The 21,059-nt window shown below is 42.2% G+C and overlaps 1 protein-coding gene across 2 annotated transcripts in view; it reads right to left on the reverse strand.

Moving 5' to 3' along the window:
- Nucleotides 1-692: 692 nt before the first annotated feature.
- LOC147857697 (uncharacterized) overlaps nucleotides 693-21,059 on the reverse strand; it is a 48,282-nt gene continuing 27,915 nt past the window's right edge. For both annotated transcript variants that reach the window (XM_087326803.1, XM_087326802.1), the window contains 4 exons: nucleotides 8,602-8,677; nucleotides 8,389-8,522; nucleotides 8,213-8,251; nucleotides 693-1,018 (listed from right to left, as the gene is read on the reverse strand). In XM_087326803.1, the coding sequence (XP_087182929.1) occupies nucleotides 833-1,018; nucleotides 8,213-8,251; nucleotides 8,389-8,522; nucleotides 8,602-8,677 (435 nt within the window). In that variant the 3' untranslated portion in view covers nucleotides 693-832. The remainder of the gene's footprint in view (nucleotides 1,019-8,212; nucleotides 8,252-8,388; nucleotides 8,523-8,601; nucleotides 8,678-21,059) is intronic.

Genomic DNA, 21,059 nt, shown 5'->3' on the forward strand with positions numbered 1-21,059 from the left:
AGACAAAATATAAGATTCATACAGAAATAGTTGAAGCCTAGTTCTGGACACTGATTATCATTATTTCAGAGTTTTCTTAGCAATGCCATGATGGAGATCTGTGTATCAAGCACATTATTTATTCTGTCTTTAATAAGTGAGCACACGTACAAATTGTTGCTTAAAAAGTTAATAAAACAAATCCTGATGCCATGCCATCTCCGCTAAAGCTTTACAAGTTTCAACCAAAGCAATCTCGAAATGTGTTTCCCTCTTCAACACCAGGCAGTACATCCATACGATTCATCACTTAAACCTTCTCAATATACACATAGCCAATTTCAGCTTATAGAGTATGGCACACAGTACAAATCAAATCAATTTTCAATTAGCTCAGACAGTTGTAGCTTAGTAAGGTTCTAAGATAGCCATATCAACTAGCTCAGACAGTTGTAGCTTAGTATGTACGAAGCCCAGAAAATTGTTCCCGACTCATGGGTAACATCTTCACCTTTCATAAAATTGTCTCAAGCAGACGTACTTACTGTCCATGATACATCAAATAAACAAAGTTCCTTAAATACTAAATTACAATGAACCAAAGCTAAACTTTTCTCCTTGCCTGGAAGATCAGGGGGTGTGTTAGATAGGGTTTGGTTCAGCATGCCTTCTAGATAGATAGATAGCAAGAGAGAGAGAGAGAACACATCTGATTTTGAGCAAGCTTCATACAAGGCTCCTTAATATACAGAAATTTGTATAGTCACAAATGGAGATCATGCTTCAGCAAGAAGGCTCATACATGATAAAGACATTGTATCTGCCTTAACAGGTTCCAAACAAACCTCGTATGTTATAATAATGAGCTACTTGCTGGGTTAGCAAAATAATGTTTCGTATGGACAAGCTTTCTTTTGTTAGCCTTCTCAAGAAGTATCCCCAGAATAAGGAATGGAGGTTCCACAGAATCACCCTGTATTCTCGTTCGAACAAATAAATGGCCATCTAGTATCAGTAACTGAAGTAGTTTTTGACAGCTCTGGCAGGAGAAAGAGAACACCAAGAAAACTTTATCAGATTTCAATATATTTATAAAAACTAAGCATGCCAATAATTTAAAGTGAACGTAGCTGTTGAGAGGCACAATTAATCAAGTTAATAACTTGCGAGTAACTTAATCATTCAATGCATGAATAGACTGGTCTGTAGGGAAAGGGAAAGGGAGGTTTAGTAAATGCCTCATATTGCTTATATATTCTCAGATCTTGATTTTGAGATGCTTATAAGAATCATGTTAAACAAAGAAAGAACAAAAAAGCTTAGTTACATTCTACGTTCTCGTGAAGTATTCACTTCACAAATAGCAATTCTAACGAAAAGAAGAAATGTTTGATTTTGAAATTGGTTTAGCTCTGTAGGTGCAAAGATTCCAACACACTCAGCACGACATGAAAACATCAGCAAAGAGAGAATTTGGGAGCAGCTAGTAAGTTAATGCCAGTTCAACAGAAAAACGGCGGAAGGATCATTCAACGCTGACATGATGGGGTGAATGATGCAGGAGCAGAGGGCTGCTAACCAATTGGAAAACAAGTTAACTCTTGTTGTCCTGTGGTATTCCAGAAGGCCAGACACAAACGGTGATGATATCACTAAGTTTCTGTAAACCTATGAATACGGAGAGCACGGGGGCACATTATGACTCAGTGATAACACTAGAGGTGAAGGCCAAGGTATCAAAGCTGCAAGAAACATTCGGGCTTGCTGAAGTGAATTTCTCACATAATTGCTAAGAGAGTTCAAGGAAAGATTTAATAAGATCTCAGCAAGAGATCAGAAGTCGCTTCAATCTGAGAAGGTAAAGTTCTCTGTCCAAGCGTCAGACATATCTGTCCGAAGGAAAGTCACAATTTTTCTTGAAGATCAAACAAGTGTCACTGGACTAGTATCTGACTGGGGCCAAATTCCGGAAGCATGTAGATTGCTCTGAACAAGGGCGACTAAAATAAAGGAGGTTAAAGACTCCAAGAGCAATGAGGCGGTTCTAAAAGATTGGGTGTCAGATGTGTAAAGAATCTAACTCTAGTAGAGTTGAGTATTCAGAAGCGTAGTGTGTTTGTGTGAGAGTGGGTGAATAAGCAAGAGAAGAAATCAGAGAGAATAACCAGAAAATAATAAGAAAATACACAGTAGGGGGATGACAGCTTATGCACTGAAGAGAGCTATATTAATTAACTAGAGATTATCAACTAAACTAAATGGCCAAAGGGGGTTTTATATACAAGTCCTCAAAGGACTGCCCTATTAAATGTGTTGGTGGAATCTAACCAAGATATCCACTTGAGTACGATTTTGTCATAAGAATATCTAATATTCTTTTACCACACTAACACTCGACAACTACATGGATTACAATAAAGTGTACTCTCACACACTCGACAACTACACGGATTACAATAAAGTGTGCTCACACACTTTTTCACACATCGTCCTTTTCTTCATAAGCACATGTTCACACAAGTTGAGCTTGATTCTCAACACGCCCCCTCAAGGTCAATTGTGTGTCCTCTTAAGCTTGGTTGTCTTAGTGTAGTTGAAGACCCAACTGCAGTTGGTCAGACTACTAGACCGTGGTTTTTCCATTGTTCCAATGTACTCGATCTTGATCTACCAATGTCGATCTTGCCAATCCAAAATTTCGAGCTTCAAAAATTCCAGGCTTTGGAAAGTCTTCCTCTAACTTGCCGGGTCAAGTCAGATTAGATATGTTGGCCTTACTCTGTCGATGCCAGTCTCACTCTTCCTCTTGTATTGTGCTGATTCTCCATGTTTTCCTTCGTCTTTTGTACTTTTACTCTCCCCCAAGCTCAACATATCGAGTGGTCTAAGGCCTAGATCCACTGAGAATTGCCGTAGCTTGTCGAGACCTAGCGCCTTAGTGAAAATATCAACCACTTGCATGTTGGTGCCAACGTATTAGAGGTCAATGTCGTTGGCCAATATACGCTCACAGATGTAATGATAGTGCACCTCTATGTGCTTAGTCCGGGCGTGAAACACCGGATTCTTTGCAAGCTGGATGTTGCTGAGATTATCGCAGTGGATCAATATTGGCTTGTTCACCAATTCGTTGAGGTCTTTCAGCAGTCTTTTAAGCCATACAGCTTCGCAAGCAGCTACAACTGCAGCCCTATACTCCGCCTCGGTGCTCGATAGAGCGACTGTTGGTTGTTTCTTGCTGCTCCAAGAGACTGCTCCACTACCGAGTGAAAACATAAATCCCGAAGTGGATCGCCTATCAGATGCATTGCCTGCCCAATCAGCATCCGTGAAGCCTTCGAGTCGAAGTGGTGCTCCACACTTATAGAAGATACCATAATTAAGTGTTCCACTAATATAACGTAACACTCGCTTAGCACAATCCATGTGAGTGTGGCGGGGGGTTTCCATGAACTGGCTAAGAACCCCGACCGGATACCTGAGGTCTGGTTGGGTAATAGTTAGGTAGATAAGACTCCCAATTATTTGGCGATACTGTGTGGGCTCGCAGAATTTTCCAGAATCTGTAGTTAGCTTCATATTTCGATCAAGGGGTATCGAGATGGACTTACACTCGGTCATTCCGAACTTGTAGAGCAAGTTCAACACATAGTGTCGTTGTGAGAGTAGGAACCCTTCTAGAGTTTGAATGACCTCGATGCCGAGAAAATAATGTAAGTCATTCAGATCCTTCATCTCGAACTTTTGTAAAAGCAGCTTTTTAATCTTTTGTATCTCAGTGAGGCTTTCTCCACTGATGACAAGGTCATCGACATACAAGATTAAGATGGGGTTTTTCGGATTGTTCTGAACATACAACGAGTTATCAGATTTTGACATCCGGAAGCCAATGTCATGAAGATATGATGTGATCTTTGAATGCCATGCTCTTGGGGCTTGCTTCAATCCATAGAGCAGCTTCTTCAATCAGCAAATTGCATGTGGATGTTTGTTTGATTCGAAGCCAGGTGGTTGCATCATGTAAACTTCCTCCTCGAGCTCACCTTGGAGGAATGCGTTCTTCACATCCATTTGATGCAAGTGCCATCCTTTCGCTGCTGCGAGAGCAATTACTGTCCTCATAGTGGTCATTTTTGCCACTGGGGCAAATGTCTCCTCATAGTCTATGCCATGGGTTTGAGCATACCCTTTGGCGACTAGCCGAGCCTTGAACCGATTGACCTTGCCATCCGTATTATGCTTTATCTTGAACACCCAGCGGCAACCAATTGGCTTTTTCTTGATTTCAGAGGATGGGACTAAATCCCAAGTATCATTGTCAAACAACGCACGCATCTCCTCCCTCATTGCCTTGATCCACCGGGGATCTTGGGCAGCTTCTTTGTAAGTCTCGGGTTCTTGGTCTGCTGCGACCTTCATCATGAATGCATAGTGGTGGGCCATGTACTCATTGTACCCGAACCTAACTATCGGGCTCTTTTGTCGGTTCGATTGACGGAGTTTTCCTTAAGTCATTTCAGGGGCCTTCTTCATTTCATACTTGCTGTGGACTGATCGGGGTGAATGATCTGAGTCTTCACTGGATGTCATGTCCTTGGCCTCTTGCTCAGGCATCTTGCCCTTTTTATTCTTTCTACGGGTGTAGCACAAAGGTGACAGCACATCAGAGGTTTCTTCATGCTGTGCAAGACTCTGATTGCTGGATGACACCTCAGGTTCAGTCAGCTGGAGTGTGGGCAGACTCTCTGCTGGTTCTCCACCCATAATGGTCATTAGCATCTCTTCTTCTTCACTCTGAGAATCTGCTCCAGATCTGCTTGTTTCGAGCACGGTGGGGGTCACTGATGTTGGGCCATACCATGATGTCACCTCATCAAATACCACATCTCAGCTTACTCGTGACTGTCGAGTGATGGGGTTAAAACACTTGTAACCCTTTTGCTCAAGTGAGTAACCAACGAGGATCATCTTCTCCGATTTTGGGTCAAGCTTTCTCCGCTTCTCATCGGGGACATGCACAAATGCAATGCTGCCAAAAACCTTCAAGTGCGAAAGGTCTGGCTTTGTCCCAAAATACTTCTCGTGAGGGGTGATGTCATGGACACCCTCGGTTCTGCACCTATTGATGAGATACACAGCCGTAACTGCTGCCTCTGCCAAATAGATCTTGGGCATCTTCTTCTCATGCAGCATGGCGCGGGCCATCTCAAGAATTGTACGATTCATCCACTCGGCAACACCGTTTTGCTGTGGTGTGTACGGGCAAGAGAATTCCCAGCGAATCCCCTTCTCTTCTAGAAAGGCCTTGAACTTGGTTGAGAAGTATTCTTGGCCACCATCAGACCGTAAGCATCGAATCTTGCAATTCGTCTCATTTTCCACGCAATTCTTTAACTTGAGAAAGTGGGAGAAGACCTCACTTTTCGACTTCATTGGGCATATCCAGGTATGCCGCGAATAGTCGTCAATTAAGGTAACGAAGTACCTACACCCACCGATTGTCGTTGTATGAGCTGGGCCCCATACATCTTAGTGGATGACGTCCAGCAAGCCTTTACTCACATTTCTTTCGCTTACGAATGGATGCCTATGTTGCTTGCCTAGTTGGCACGCCTCACATACATTATTAGGATGTTTCGAAGTAAATTTTGGCAATCCGTGCACAGCCCCTTTTGTTTGCATTGATCGGAGTTTACCGAATTAAACTGTTGTGGACCTCGTCCACCTCTTCCTCGGCCATTCCTCCCCCGATTTCCACGACCACGACCGTGACCTCGACCGAGATCATCATGTGTATATAGCATCTGCCCATCAGATGCCGTGCTTTTCGACCGTGTATGGTTCTCCTCAACCACTAGCATGGATTGCAAGTCGAAAAAGCTTGGGGGGTTCTCCCTTGTTGTTATGGCAGTTCGAAATGAGCCATATGTTTGTGCGAGGCTGCCAAGCCAAATATGCACCATCTCGTCGTCATCAACTGTGACATTGATGGAGCCAAGTGAATTGCATAAGTCTTTGATTGGGAGGATGTAGTCCGTCACGGACATATCCCCCTGCCGAATATTGTTCAACTCCTGCTGGAGTTGAAGTTTTCTCACTGTGGTTGAAGCCGCGAAAATCTTCTTCAAGGTTTTCCACGCTTTTGTTCGGGATTTCCCATCACGAATATAGTTTAACATGTGATCTTGCACACACATTGCCAAACAATACTTCACCCTACCGGCGCCTTGTTGCCATGTGGGGTAGTTGGGATTTGTACTATCGGGGGCTGTTTCTTCAGCTCCCTCGATATAACTCCAATACCCTTGCCCAACTAGGTATGGATGCATCTTATATTCCCAAGATGCATAGTTGTGCCTGTCCAACTTCTCTGCTGGAAGTGCGCTACCCATCTGTGCATTCATTTTTCTGATTTAGCTTGATTCGTATGATCCTGTTAACGTGAGCCTCTTGCTGTGCAAAACTGCAGCAATGATAGCAAGTTTTAAAACAGCGTCCCTAGCTGCTCAGACAGTTTCAATGGTAGAGCTCAGTGAAGGATCTCTAACCCTCACGCTCTAATACCATGTAAAGAATCTAACTCTAGTAGAGTTGAGTATTCAGAAGCGTAGTGTGTTTGTGTGAGAGTGGGTGAATAAGCAAGAGAAGAAATCAGAGAGAATAACCAGAAAATAATAAGAAAATACACAATAGGGGGATGACAGCTTATGCACTGAAGAGAGCTATATTAATTAACTAGAGATTATCAACTAAACTAAATGGCCAAAGGGGGTTTTATATACAAGTCCTCAAGGGACTGCCCTATTAAATGTGTTGGTGGAATCTAACCAAGATATCCACTTGAGTACGATTTTGTCATAAAAATATCTAATATTCTTCGACCACACTAACACTCGACAACTACATGGATTACAATAAAGTGTACTCTCACACACTCGACAACTACACGGATTACAATAAAGTGTGCTCACACACTTTTTCACACATCGTCCTTTTCTTCATAAGCACATGTTCACACAAGTTGAGCTTGATTCTCAACAAGATGCAACTACCCGAGCAAGAGGAGGCTGATGCCATACAAGATGATTTGATCAAATGTATAAAGGATTTAAAAATTGAGAGTGCTGAGAACACAAAAAGACAATTTTACAGAAAGGCATAGTGAAACTTTTATGCGTTAGTGTAGATGTCTACCAAAGGTCCACCAACACCAAAATCAAACTCAACCCACTCAGCCAAAAAAACAGTTTTCCATGGCATTCAAGAACATTCTTCACATTTAGTTGGACCAACTACCTCAACCATTGATGAGTGGCTAGTAAACAGCAGTGCTACTGTACACAGTTCTTATGAAAAATTTATTTGGAATGATACCAAACCCAGCTCCTCCCAAATCTCCATAGGAGGTGCCTCAAGCCATGAGGCTTCACATGTGGGTGATGTGTTTATTAACACTTTTTCTAATTACGAACCTGCTATTTTTCAAGATGTGCTACATGTGCCTCACATCTGTCATTTTACTTTTGGTCTGCTTTAATAATTCTGTTTTGGAAATCATTGACACGAACAGCCCACAAAATGTAGGTGGTGGCACAAGAAGGGGGTTTACACAGCCTCAAACATTCCCAGTCCCTTGGAAAAATCCAAATCTCATCTTCTACAATTACTTAAAGACTGATACCTTGGTGGCACAAGAAGATATCATGTCGTCGCATGCTTTGTTTGGTCATCCAGATTCTCAGCTACGACTCTCCTCAAAATCTGTCCTCTTCACAGCTAGTTGAGGGTCTTCCTCATTTCAGAACTCCCAATACCCTATGTGTTTGTTGTCTTCATGGCAAGTAACATCAAGAGCCTTTCCCAAATCAAGCCACTCACTATGCAATATCTTTCTTGGAGTTAGTGCAAATTGTTTTTTTGTAGTCCAACAAAGAACACAACTCTTGGTGGTGCATGCATGTTGTTTCATAATTATCATTGATGACTTCTGACATAAAGTTTGGGTTTACTTGCTTGTAAAAAAATCCCAAGCCTTCCCAAAATTTCAAGTATGGGTAGCTTTTGTCGAGATCAAGAAATCAAAGAAAGTCCAAAAGATCAGGTTCAACAATTGTGGAGAGTTTGTCTCACAAACTTTCCACAATTTTTGCTCTCAACAAGCCATTTCTAACCAATTTTCTAAACCCACTATCAATTTTAGGTTTCCATGCATATGAAGATAAGTCAAACTAACCGTTGGATTAAGCACATCCACTTGCTCAATGATCGAATCCTGGAAAGCAGCAATGTGGCATTAGCATGTTTAAAATTTTACACAGTGAGAATGTATTGGATTTAATGAAAAAGTGTAAATCTGATTTTCGAACACACAATGGTTACAAAGAAAGATATTGAATAAACTTCACATACCTCCAGAATACCAGGGTTGAGCATCACAATTCCCATTATCCTCCTGTTTAAGGCGGCTCGCATGTTAGCATTTTCTCTTCCGTCTGCTTCAAGCCAAGGATAGATTGGGACCATTTCTGTAGGGTCATCTTCCCCTGGACAATAATGTTGTATTTAAGACCTTAACACATACTCCAATAAAAAATTTATTCAAGCAAGAAAAAAATAAAAAACCTGATTTTGGCATATGCAAAAAGTATTTGTCACAGTTCAGTGCAGATACAACTCGCACATGATCAAATGCCATGACCTAACAACAAGAAACAATTGGTGATTATAAATTACGATGGCAGCTTTGTCGTACATGAATAAATTCCATGCACAATAAATATGTAGAAAATTCATTGAATCTTCACCGTCATGATAGATTGGATTAACTTCCAGTTGGATATTGTGATATAACATATTTTCATATAAGTCAGTATTTTTATATGGGAGCACAAGTGTTTTTCTGTAGTGTATAGGATTTTGGTTTCCATGTCAAAAACTATCCATGTGGTGTACCAGTATATCTTGGCATTTATCCATGTCCCAGCCAACCCATAGTAATCTGCTTGATGTTAGAAATAAAACAAAGTAGGTGATAGAAGGTGAAAAAGAGTTCAAGAGACTCTAGAAATCCATTCTATAGAATATTCAGCCCATCATTCTACATGGCACACAAAGGTGTACAAGAAACAATACACTATCATTGACCACACATTTTAGAACCTGGAAACATGTTTGAAATCCCACACATATAGTATGTCCTTATTCGAGTTGATGAAGAGGCTATTTGGTATATGTGAAGTCAGTCTAATAATAAAGAACAATATGAAATGATAAAGTATTAATGGAGAAAGAAACTTGAAGGGATATAAACTTAGAGGCGTTTTTCAAAAGTAAAAAAAGCAAGAAAAATGAAAAAGAAAATGAAAAAAAGATGCAGAAAAAGCAAGGCAGAGAAAAAAGCTCATAACTTCATCTCATATCCAAATTTCAAAAGAAAATATTTGTGGCAAAGAGAGCTTTTTTGTATGACAAACTTGGGATTAAAGCAGAAATAGTGGTATAAAGTAACACCTCACATAAACTCAAGGATATGTGTTGAGAATGATTAAAAGTCATAACGGCTAGTTAGCTCCAACAGCTAGTTAGCCCAACGACCAGATCTTGGCCTTTATAAAGAGGAACCTTCTCCTCATGTAAAAATGAGCGATCTCTGTATTTTCTCCCTCCTGTTGTGACATACCAAAGTATATTACTGAACAGATGTGCCTTCTCATTTTTTAATTTGGTATCAGAGCATAGATCCGCCCCTCTGCAAAACCTAGATCAGCCCTCTGCAATGTTGGGGCCTGTCCACTCAAGTGGAGCCCACAATGTTAAGTCGGCTAAACGCCGAATACAACTTAAAACTAATTAGTTACATTTAAATATATATATATATATATGTATGTATGTATGTTTCCTCTTTTTCTTTTTGTATGTTTTTGGGCGTGTGTCTTTTTTGTTTTGTTTTGTTCAGGTGTGAAAACATATTCGAAAAAGGACGTTGCCCTACAAGGCTGAGGGAAGAGGGGCAGACGCAGAAAAAAAACGGTTACAACAAAAAGAGAGTGCAGAAAAAAGAAAAAAAAAAACAGAGAATATAGAAGTGTGATACAATCTGATTTTGTGAGTGAAAAACAGAGAGTAAACTGAGAGGGAAGTCTTCGAGAAAGACAGAGAAAAATAGAGAAAAACGAAGTGCATAAGAAAACATATCTAAGAGGCTGAAAACAGAGATTCGACAAAAAGAGGTGTGTAAGAAGACACAAGAAATCAGAAGTGAACAAGTGAACAAGTGTGAGAGCTCGAGAACAAGGTGATCGAGAACGAGAACTCGTTGCAAGTGTAAAGACGGAGATCTAGTGAGGTGTTGTTTGGACCACAACAACTCTTCCGTTTGCTCGTAACAGGTTTACTTGTTTGTGTTTCTTTTGGGTTTTTCTTTTGGTCGTTTATCTTATTTGGTAGGGTGAACATTGTATCCAAGGCGGTAGCCTTGAAATATAAGTGCATATCTCTAGAGTAAACTCTTGAGGCTATATACGCCTTGTACACTCAGAAATTAGTGAATTTGTTTTGGAACCTAAGGTTCCCGTGGTTTTTCCCAATTTTTGGGTTTTCCACGTTAAAATTTGGTGTACTCTCTTTTTGTGTTGTGGTGTTGTTTATTTCGATTCTTGAGTTGGTATTACGAATCATCCCGATTCCGCTCCATATCCCTATCAAGTGGTATCAGAGCGAGGTTCATACCCTCCGCAAAGACTTGGAATATGGATGAATCATTAGGGGGGATGATTAAATTAACGGGATCCAACTACTCCATTTGGAGATCTAAAATGAGAGACATGTTGGTGTGTAAAGACATGTATCTACCCGTACTACATGGTCAAAGCAAACCTGAAGACATAAATGCATCAACTTGGGATGCAATGCATCTAAAAACAACATCATATATACGTTGTTTCATAGACATGAGTCTATATAACAATTTTGTAGATGAAACCAAGGCACACGAACTATGGGGGAAAATAGAAACCATGTTTCAGACTAAAAATGCCTTGAATAGGGTCTCGGTGTTTAGGAAACTTGTAAGACTTAGATACCAAGATGGCTCTAGTATGGCAGAGCATCTTAACACTTTTCAAGGACTTGTAAGTCAAACAATCTCCCTAGAAATACCTTTAGCACATGAGGTGTTGACTCTTTTGTTGTTAGGCTCTCTCCCAGATAGTTGGGAAACCCTTGTCGTGACGCTTGGGACCGCAACACAATATAAGGAGCTAACATTGGATTCGCTCAAATCGAATCTTTTGCATGAAGAAGCACGACGAAAGGAGCGTGAATCTAATAATGAGGAAGCCTTGCTCATAGAAAAGAATCCTGATAGGGGAAGACGCCATACTCGGGGTCCACAAGGTCATAGAAATAATGATGAGGGGAGGTCAAAATCTAGAGGTAGGAAAGACTTCAAGAAAGACTTCACGTGTCGTTATTGTGGTGGTCCAAACCATTATGAGAGAGACTGTTGGAAGAAAAAGAAAGACCAAAAGAAAGGAACCACCGACAATAAGAGCAATGACCCCACTACAGCCACTTGTGATGGCGACATTGTCATTGCATGTGATGATGCGTGTGTTAGCTTAGCATGCCAACAAACTGATTGGATTATTGACTCGGGAGCCTCGTATCACATTACTCCATATCGAGAGATGTTCTCGACATATGTCGGTGGTGACTTTGGTAAAGTCAAGATGGCGAACCACGGCATAACAGAGGTTGTTGGCATGGGAAATATAATTCTAACCACGGACACGGGTTGCAAACTAGTATTAAATGATGTTAGGCATGTACCGGACATTCGGCTGAATATTATTTCAGCCGGTAAGCTTGATGATGAGGGTTACACAAATTCCTTCGGTGAAGGAAAATGGAAGCTCATAAAAGGCTCGCTAGTATTAGCAAGATGCCTAAAACAGAATTCTCTCTACGTAATGCGTGCTATGGTGTCCAATGGGGAGGTGAATGTAGCCGATAAGGAAGTTCCCATTGAATTGTGGCACAAGAGACTTGGGCACATGAGTCAAAAAGGACTCGAGGTGCTAGCTAGAAAGAACATCCTACCTGAGATAAGAGGTATGCACTTAGAAACTTGTGTTGATTGCTTGGCCGGCAAACAACACAGAGTTGCCTTTCAACATCTGCCCCCAAAAAGAAAATCTCAGCCATTGGAATTGGTGCACACGGACTTGTGCTATATGAAAGATAGAACTCTTGGGGGAGCATTGTACTTTGCCACATTTATCGATGACTTCTCGAGGAAGTTGTGGTGCTTTGCATTAAAGACTAAAGATCAAGTGTTTGAAATCTTTAGGAACTTTCATGTAAGTGTGGAAAGAGAAACAGGAAGAAAGCTAAAATGTATCTGTGCCGATAACGGCGGTGAATATCAGGGACGATTTGAGGAATATTGTCATGAGCATGGTATTAGACTAGAGAGAAGTGTCCCGAAAACACCTCAGCACAATGGCGTGGCTGAGAGGATGAATAGGACAATTTGTGAACGGATAAGATGCATGCTATCCCATTCAAAATTACCGAAATCTTTTTGGGGTGAAGCAATGAGGACTGCCGTTGACCTCATTAATCTGTCCCCATCAATCCCTTTGGATGGTGATGTACCCGAAAGGGTTTGGACAGGTAAGGAGGTGTCATACAAACACTTAAGAGTGTTTGGTTGCAAGGCTTATGTCCACATCCCAAAAGATGAAAGATCCAAGCTTGATGACAAATGCAAACCATGCATATTTTTGGGATACGGCCATGAGGAATTCGGCTATAGACTTTATGACCCAATAGAGAAAAAGGTCATTAGAAGCAGGGATGTGGTATTCCTTGAGGATCAGACCTTACAAGATCCGGAGCCGAATGAAATGCCGAATCTCACCCCTGATTTTTCAGTCACTGAACACCCAATGCCTGCCCCAGACACACAAGGTCATGGGGGAGATACCGAGGAGTATGATGATATGGCTGATGATGCAGCCAACGATGATGACGGGCAATATCATGACCATCATACTCTAGGTGACAATTCAGCAGCTCCTCCGGAAGAAGAAGAGGTTAGAAGGTCTATGAGACAAAGAAGACCTTCTACTAGATACAGCCCACATGAATATGTGATGCTTTCAGATGGAGGAGAGCCAGAAAGCTTTAGAGAAGCTATGGCAAATGATCATAAGGAGGAATGGCTTGACGCCATGAATGATGAGATGAAGTCTTTGCTAGACAATCACACTTATGATCTTGTAAAGCTGCCTAAGGGCAAGAGAGCGCTGAAAAACAAATGGGTTTACAGGCTCAAGACTGAGGAACATTGCTCACAACCAAGATACAAGGCAAGATTGGTTGTGAAAGGGTTCAGCCAGAAAAAGGGAATTGATTTCGAGGAGATTTTCTCACCAGTGGTGAAGATGTCCTCGATCAGAGTTGTACTTGGGATCGCAGCTAGTCTCGATCTGGAAGTTGAGCAGCTTGATGTAAAAACCGCCTTCCTCCATGGCGATTTGGAAGAAGAGATTTACATGGATCAACCCGAAGGATTCAAAGTCAAAGGTAAGGAAAACCTGGTATGCAAGTTAAATAAGAGCTTGTATGGCCTAAAACAAGCTCCTAGACTTTGGTACAAAAAGTTTGACTCTTTTATGCTGAACCATGGGTATAATAGAACAAACACAGACCATTGTGTGTTTGCTAAGAAATTCCCAGATGGGGATTTTGTCATTTTGCTCCTGTATGTTGATGATATGTTGATCGTTGGTCAAGACACCAACAAGATTGAGAATCTGAAAAAGGAACTCAGCAAATCTTTTGCAATGAAAGACTTGGGACCAGCCAAGCAAATCCTTGGGATGAAGATAACCAGGGACAGGGCAAATAAAAGACTTTGGCTATCTCAAGAAAAGTACATTGAGAAGGTACTTGAGAGATTCAACATGGCTAAGAGTAAACCGGTCAACACTCCACTCGCGGGCCACTTTAAACTTAGCTCAGCTCAATGCCCTACGAGTGATGAAGAGCAAGAAGAAATGACACAAATACCATATGCCTCTGCAGTCGGCAGTTTAATGTATGCTATGGTATGCACGAGGCCGGACATTGCTCACGCAGTTGGTGTAGTGAGCCGTTTCCTCTCAAACCCTGGAAAAGATCATTGGGAAGCAGTGAAATGGATCTTGCGATATCTGAGGGGTACCTCAAGAGTCTGTCTAAAATTTGGTGAGAACCAAACTATATTAGATGGATATACAGATGCCGATATGGCTGGTGATGTTGACTCCAGAAAGTCTACATCTGGTTACCTAATGATCTTTGCAGGGGGAGCAGTCTCTTGGCAATCGAGATTGCAAAAATGTGTGGCATTATCCACAACGGAGGCCGAGTATATTGCTGTCACAGAAGCTAGTAAGGAATTGTTATGGCTAAAGAAATTCCTACAAGAGTTGGGGCTGACTCAAGAAAAATACATCTTGTATTGTGACAGCCAAAGTGCTATACACTTAAGTAAGAACTCTTCCTTTCATTCCAAGTCAAAACACATAGATGTTAGATACCATTGGATTAGAGATGTGCTTGAAGAAAAGCAAATGCACATTGCAAAGATTCACACAAATGAGAATGGTTCTGACATGATGACAAAATGTTTGTCAAGGGAGAAGCTTGAAGTTTGCAAACAAAAGGCAAACCTAGTTGTGCCTCCCACTTGAGATGGAGGGGGAGAATTGTTGGGGCCTGTCCACTCAAGTGGAGCCCACAATGTTAAGTCGGCTAAACGCCGAATACAACTTAAAACTAATTAGTTACATTTAAATATATATATATATATATGTATGTATGTATGTTTCCTCTTTTTCTTTTTGTATGTTTTTGGGCGTGTGTCTTTTTTGTTTTGTTTTGTTCAGGTGTGAAAACATATTCGAAAAAGGACGTTGCCCTACAAGGCTGAGGGAAGAGGGGCAGACGCAGAAAAAAAACGGTTACAACAAAAAGAGAGTGCAGAAAAAAGAAAAAAAAAAACAGAGAATATAGAAGTGTGATACAATCTGATTTTGTGAGTGAAAAACAGAGAGTAAACTGAGAGGGAAGTCTTCGAGAAAGACAGAGAAAAATAGAGAAAAACGAAGTGCATAAGAAAACATATCTAAGAGGCTGAAAACAGAGATTCGACAAAAAGAGGTGTGTAAGAAGACACAAGAAATCAGAAGTGAACAAGTGAACAAGTGTGAGAGCTCGAGAACAAGGTGATCGAGAACGAGAACTCGTTGCAAGTGTAAAGACGGAGATCTAGTGAGGTGTTGTTTGGACCACAACAACTCTTCCGTTTGCTCGTAACAGGTTTACTTGTTTGTGTTTCTTTTGGGTTTTTCTTTTGGTCGTTTATCTTATTTGGTAGGGTGAACATTGTATCCAAGGCGGTAGCCTTGAAATATAAGTGCATATCTCTAGAGTAAACTCTTGAGGCTATATACGCCTTGTACACTCAGAAATTAGTGAATTTGTTTTGGAACCTAAGGTTCCCGTGGTTTTTCCCAATTTTTGGGTTTTCCACGTTAAAATTTGGTGTACTCTCTTTTTGTGTTGTGGTGTTGTTTATTTCGATTCTTGAGTTGGTATTACGAATCATCCCGATTCCGCTCCATATCCCTATCATGCAAAACCCTAAATCCACCCTTTTGCTGGTTGACAGAGATTGGAACAGCACTGTCCTAGCATCCAAGAGAGGAAAGGGGGTATTTTTGCTTTTGGGATGACATTGCTATGTGATTGAGAGGTGACTTGAGAAAAGAAGTCCGAAGAGAAGAGCAGAGATAGGCTAAGTTGAGAAGATGGATGAGGTGTTCTCAAAATTGAACGAAAATGAGGTGAAAACATTGGTGAAAACATTGGTGAAATACATGAAGCAGGCTGAGATTGCAGAATCTGGAGGTGTGACAGGAACACAACCACCACCCCGACTTGAACTCCTCCCAGTTGAGTTCAAACTCGATGGACCAGCCACATACTTGAGCTGGTCACGTCGGATTATAGGTGCCTTGGCAAGGAGAAGGCTTGACGGCTACCTAACTGGAGTAGAAAGAAAGAAAGAAAGATATATTAACGTCTTTTAAGAGGCCAAAATGGCCTATAAGACCGAATAAGAGATTACATCTTAAATGTTTTCTCGTCTTTGAGAACAAATCAAAATAAAGTAAATATTACACAATAAATATAAAAGTAAATAAGATGAAGAGAAAAGAGACGAGAGAATCTGGTTTTTGGCACATGCGAGATTCTCAAGTTAGGTGTATTGTAGCCTTTGTCTCCGAAAGATCTCTATCATAGGTAGAGAAAGAACATCCTGTCAAAACGAGCAATGAATGGAAAGCATGGAGAGCTACCCACGCGTCTTTGTACAAGTGGCTTCTCAACTCCATGGTTCCATAAATCGCCACAACTGTTAATGGAATTTTAAGTGTGAAGGAGATATGGGAGAAATTGCAAAAGACGTATGCTGGGTGGGGAAACAACATGAGAGTATTTCAAATCGAGCAAGAGATAGATGCAGTTTGGCAAGGAGATAGGATGATTGATGAATATGCCATAGAGCTGGAGCGTCTATGGGCAAAATATGATCATTTCTCACATGTGACAGTGTGCAATGATCCTCAATGTAAGAGCAAGGAAATTTCTATTCAAAGAAGAACCATGCAATTTTGAAACATCTCAACCTGTCGTTTGATCAAAGAAGGGCGGTTCTTCTAGCCAAGGCTAAAATTCCCACACTTGATGAGGCAATTGCGACTATGATACAAGAGGAGAGTAGAATGAAGCTGCTCTCTGACACTACCGGACTTCCAGGGGTATGATTGGCACTAATGGTGTCAAATTCAAGCGGAAGTGAAAATCGAAAATGCTACAATTGTGGTGAAGCTGGTCATTTAGAGAATGCTTGCCCTAAACCAGCTAAGGAGAGAGAATATGGAGGACATGGACAAACTAAAGGTCGTGGTCGATGGGGTCAAAGAGGTGCAATAGGAGGTCACCAAGCAAACCTGATGGTAGCAAAAGAACAGGAAGGAACTAAGGTGGTGTTCACTGAAGAGGATCAAGCTCTCTTAGAAATACTTAGGAGAAAGCAAAGAGCTGTAGATGATACTTCATTCATGTCAAGAGGTAACATTGCCACCTATGCTTATTCAGCCACAAGTACTAGCAACACAAATACTCTTGCCTCTACACCAAAATGGATAATTGATTCTGGTGCATCTAGGCATGTGATGGGTAATGCTAGTGAATTCTCCTTGTATACTAACTTAGCAATGCCAGAAAGCATTCAAATTGCTGATGGTACAACACAACCTATAGTGGGTATAGGTATAGTAAAATGTACTAACTCTATGACATTGTCTAATGTGTTGCATGCTCCTTCTTTCCCAATAAACCTATTATCCAAAAGTTCTATCATACACCAACTAAAATGTGTTGTTTCTTTTGATATTCCCAAGGTCATATTCTAGGAGAAAGGGACAAGTCGGAGACTTGGGACTGGCACATGGCATAGTGGACTATGGTATTTGGATCATCAAGGGCTGGATTCAGCATTAGCATCTATGGTAAAGGGAACAGATGTAAGGGGATCTAAAATGAGTTATGAGGAGTTGTTGATACTTTACCACCAACGTATGGGACATACCTCTTATGGCGTTTTGAGTCAAATGTATCCACACCTTTTTGAAAAGGCTGACAAAACAAAACTTGTTTGTGACGCATGTGAATTTAGTTAGCTTACTAAAAGCTCATATGCTAGTTCAGGTCATAGGAGTTCCCATGCATTTGATGTAATACACTCTGATGTTTGGGACCATGTTCCACAAATTCTATTAATGGATATCGATATTTTGTCTCTTTCATTGACTGCTTCTCTCATGTGACTTGGTTATCTTTTATGAGGAAAAAGAATGAAGTATTTGCTGGTTTTAAAGATTTTCATAGAGCAGTTCAAACTCAATATGGTGCAATTGTAAAAGTGTTGAGGTCTGATAATGGAACAAAGTATGCTAACATCACATTTAGGGCATACCTCTCAAATCAAGGAATACAACATCAAACTACATGCCCATATACACCAGAACAAAATGGAGTAGCAGAGAGGAAGAATAGACATCTTCTAGAGGTAACAAGAAGCATGATGATTTCTATGAATGTCCCAAAGCAGTTGTGGGGACTGGCAGTTTTGACGGCTACTACATTGATCAATAGAATGCCCTCTAGAGTATTGGAGTGGAAATTGTTGTAAGCGAGGAGGGTCGTCTGTGCGGAAGATCAAGGAGCATTCGATTCTTTTCTGCAGTACCTGCGTATGAGAGATTGTAGGTCGTTGCACAGAGAGAGAGAGAGAGAGAGAGACAAAGAGGCACAAAAGAGTCTTTGTTTCATAAAGCAAATAATACAACAACTAACCTCACAAAGAGGTTACAAGGTCACTATATATAGTGACCGACTTAGGGCAACTACCCTTTATGCTAATTACATAAATGGCCAAAACGGGATAGTGTGAATACGTCCATTATACACATGTATTCGACACTCCCCCGTAATGGGCGTATACATGGGTTATCTAAGATTACAGGTATAGACTTAGGTTCTCGGACATATCAGCTTTGTTCGAGTCGGCAGGGTCCGAAGGCAGAAGACCGAACTGGTCGGGTCGGAACAGTTGAAGCCGATCATTAAGGAACTGATGTCGGTTGTCGGGAACCATCCTGCTCTGTGTCCGGCTCTAACCGGACTGGTTCGTCGTTACGCCCATCTGATGCCGAAGAGACCGAAAGCGGTCTGCCGAAAGACACTTGGTCATTCCATCTGCGACATTGTCGGTTGTGGATATTTTCTCTAGACCGATTTTCCCTGAAATGACGCAGTCCCGAACGAAGTGATATCGAACGTCGATATGTTTGGAGGCGTTGTGGTGAACCGGATTTTTCGACAAGGCAACAGCACCTTGACTGTCGCTGTAGACAACTGGAGCCGAGTCATGGTCGACTTGTCGAAACGTGTGCGCCAGCCGACCGAGCCACAAGGCTTCTTTTGCCGCGTCGGACGCAGCTACATATTCTGCTTCGGTCGTTGAGGTCGCTGTGCACTCCTGAAGTTTCGACTTCCACGAGATTGCTCCATTGCCGAATTTGAAGCAGTATCCGGTTGTTGATTTCCGACTGTCTATACAGCCGGCGAAGTCCGAGTCGGTGTAACCGACTACGCCTGAGGTTCGGTTCGGACCGAAAAGAATGCCATGGTCTTTTGTGCCAGCCAGATATCTGAACACATGCTTGACTGCGTTCCAATGCGATCGGCCAGGATTGTGCATAAATCTGCTAACGACTCCTACGGCATGAGAGATATCAGGCCGTGTCGCGACCATCAGGTACATAAGGGAGCCGACTGCCGGTGCATACGGTACCGACTTCATATCTTCCCCCTCCGAACCGGATGTCGGGCAGTCTCGCTGAGAGAGCCGAAGATTCATGGGGAGCGGGGTTGAAGCAGATTTGGCTGATTGCATGTTGAAGCGTTCCAAGACACGTCCGATATAGTCGGTCTGAGACAAAAAAAGATGTCGTTTATCGCGATGCCGACTAATCTTCATGCCAAGGATGTGTCGTGCCGGACCGAGGTCCTTCATGGCAAACTTCAACCGCAGTTGCCGAACGAGATCGGCAAGTTCGCCCGCGTGGCGTCCAGAAATTAGCATGTCGTCCACGTAAATGATGAGGAAGATGGGTGATCCATCTTGAGCTGTGTTGGTGAAGAGACAATGGTCCTCATCGCTTTTTGAGAAGCCGATCGATTGGATGAAGTCGTCGAACTTCTTGTACCATTGTCGCGGTGCCTGTTTGAGGCCGTATAGACTCTTCCTGAGTCGGCAGACTAGATGTTCTTGGCCGGTGGCCACGAAGCCTTTTGGCTGCTCCATATAAATTTCCTCGTCAAGATCACCATGGAGGAATGTTGTTTTGACATCTAGCTGAATCAGCTCCAAGTTGTCGGCTGCCACTACGCCGAGTAGGAAACGAAGGGTAGTCATTTTCACCACTGGTGAAAAAATCTCGTCGAAGTCGACGCCATATTCTTGTCGGAAGCCCTTCGCAACTAATCTGGCCTTGTACTTTGGGGTGGTCGAATCAGACGTCTCTTTTAGTCGATAGACCCACTTGCAAGGAAGAGCACGTCGGTTCCTAGGTAATTCGACCAGATCCCAAGTCTTGTTTGCCCGAATGGAGTGCATTTCCGACTCCATCGCCAGATGCCAGGTGGCGGAATCGACAGATGTCGATGCTTCTTCGTAAGACGTCGGTTCGCCGGCGTCGGTGAAGAAAATTCCAGGAGAATACCTCTCCGGAGGTTGCGACAGTCTCTCGGATCGTCGAGGCATGATTGGACTGGTCGCATCGGGTATCGAGGTCGGATGGTCCGAAACCGAATCATTCGGCTGTGCCGAGTCAGAGTTGTCCGAGTCGGTAGTGTAAGGTTCAGCTACCCGTGAAGCTGACCGTGTGTTGTGAGCGGGGCCTTCATGAAGGGTCGGCACATCGGAAAATGTTACCCTTCGGACTTCGATCGGTTTTTCGACTGATGGAGTCATAGCCGACTCGTTGAACACAACGTCCGAACTTCGAACGATTTGTCTGCGTTCGGGGTCCCAGAGTCGGTATCCCATTTCGCCGTCGGATCCATATCCAAGGAAAATGCATTTCCTGGACCGAGGTGCAAGTTTTCGGCGATCATCTTTCGGAATAAGGGCGTACGCCTCGCATCCGAAGATCCTCAGCTTGTCGTAATTCGGCTTACTGCCGATCCATAGTTCCTGAGGAATTTGAAGTCCTAGAGGTCTACTTGGCGACATATTGATTATGTGTACTGCCGTGAGTAGAGCCTCTGCCCAGAAGCCATCCGACAGTCCGGAGTGTTGGAGCATGGAAACTATCCGTTCTTGGATTGTCCGATTCATGCGTTCGGCAATCCCGTTTTGCTCCGGGCTGTGTGGTGCCGTAAATTCACGTCGGATG

This window comes from Azolla caroliniana, unplaced genomic scaffold (assembly GCF_043228905.1).
Source record: "Azolla caroliniana isolate FFs.n. ecotype wild unplaced genomic scaffold, voAzoCaro1.0.p SCAF_11, whole genome shotgun sequence".
Taxonomy (NCBI): domain Eukaryota; kingdom Viridiplantae; phylum Streptophyta; class Polypodiopsida; order Salviniales; family Salviniaceae; genus Azolla; species Azolla caroliniana.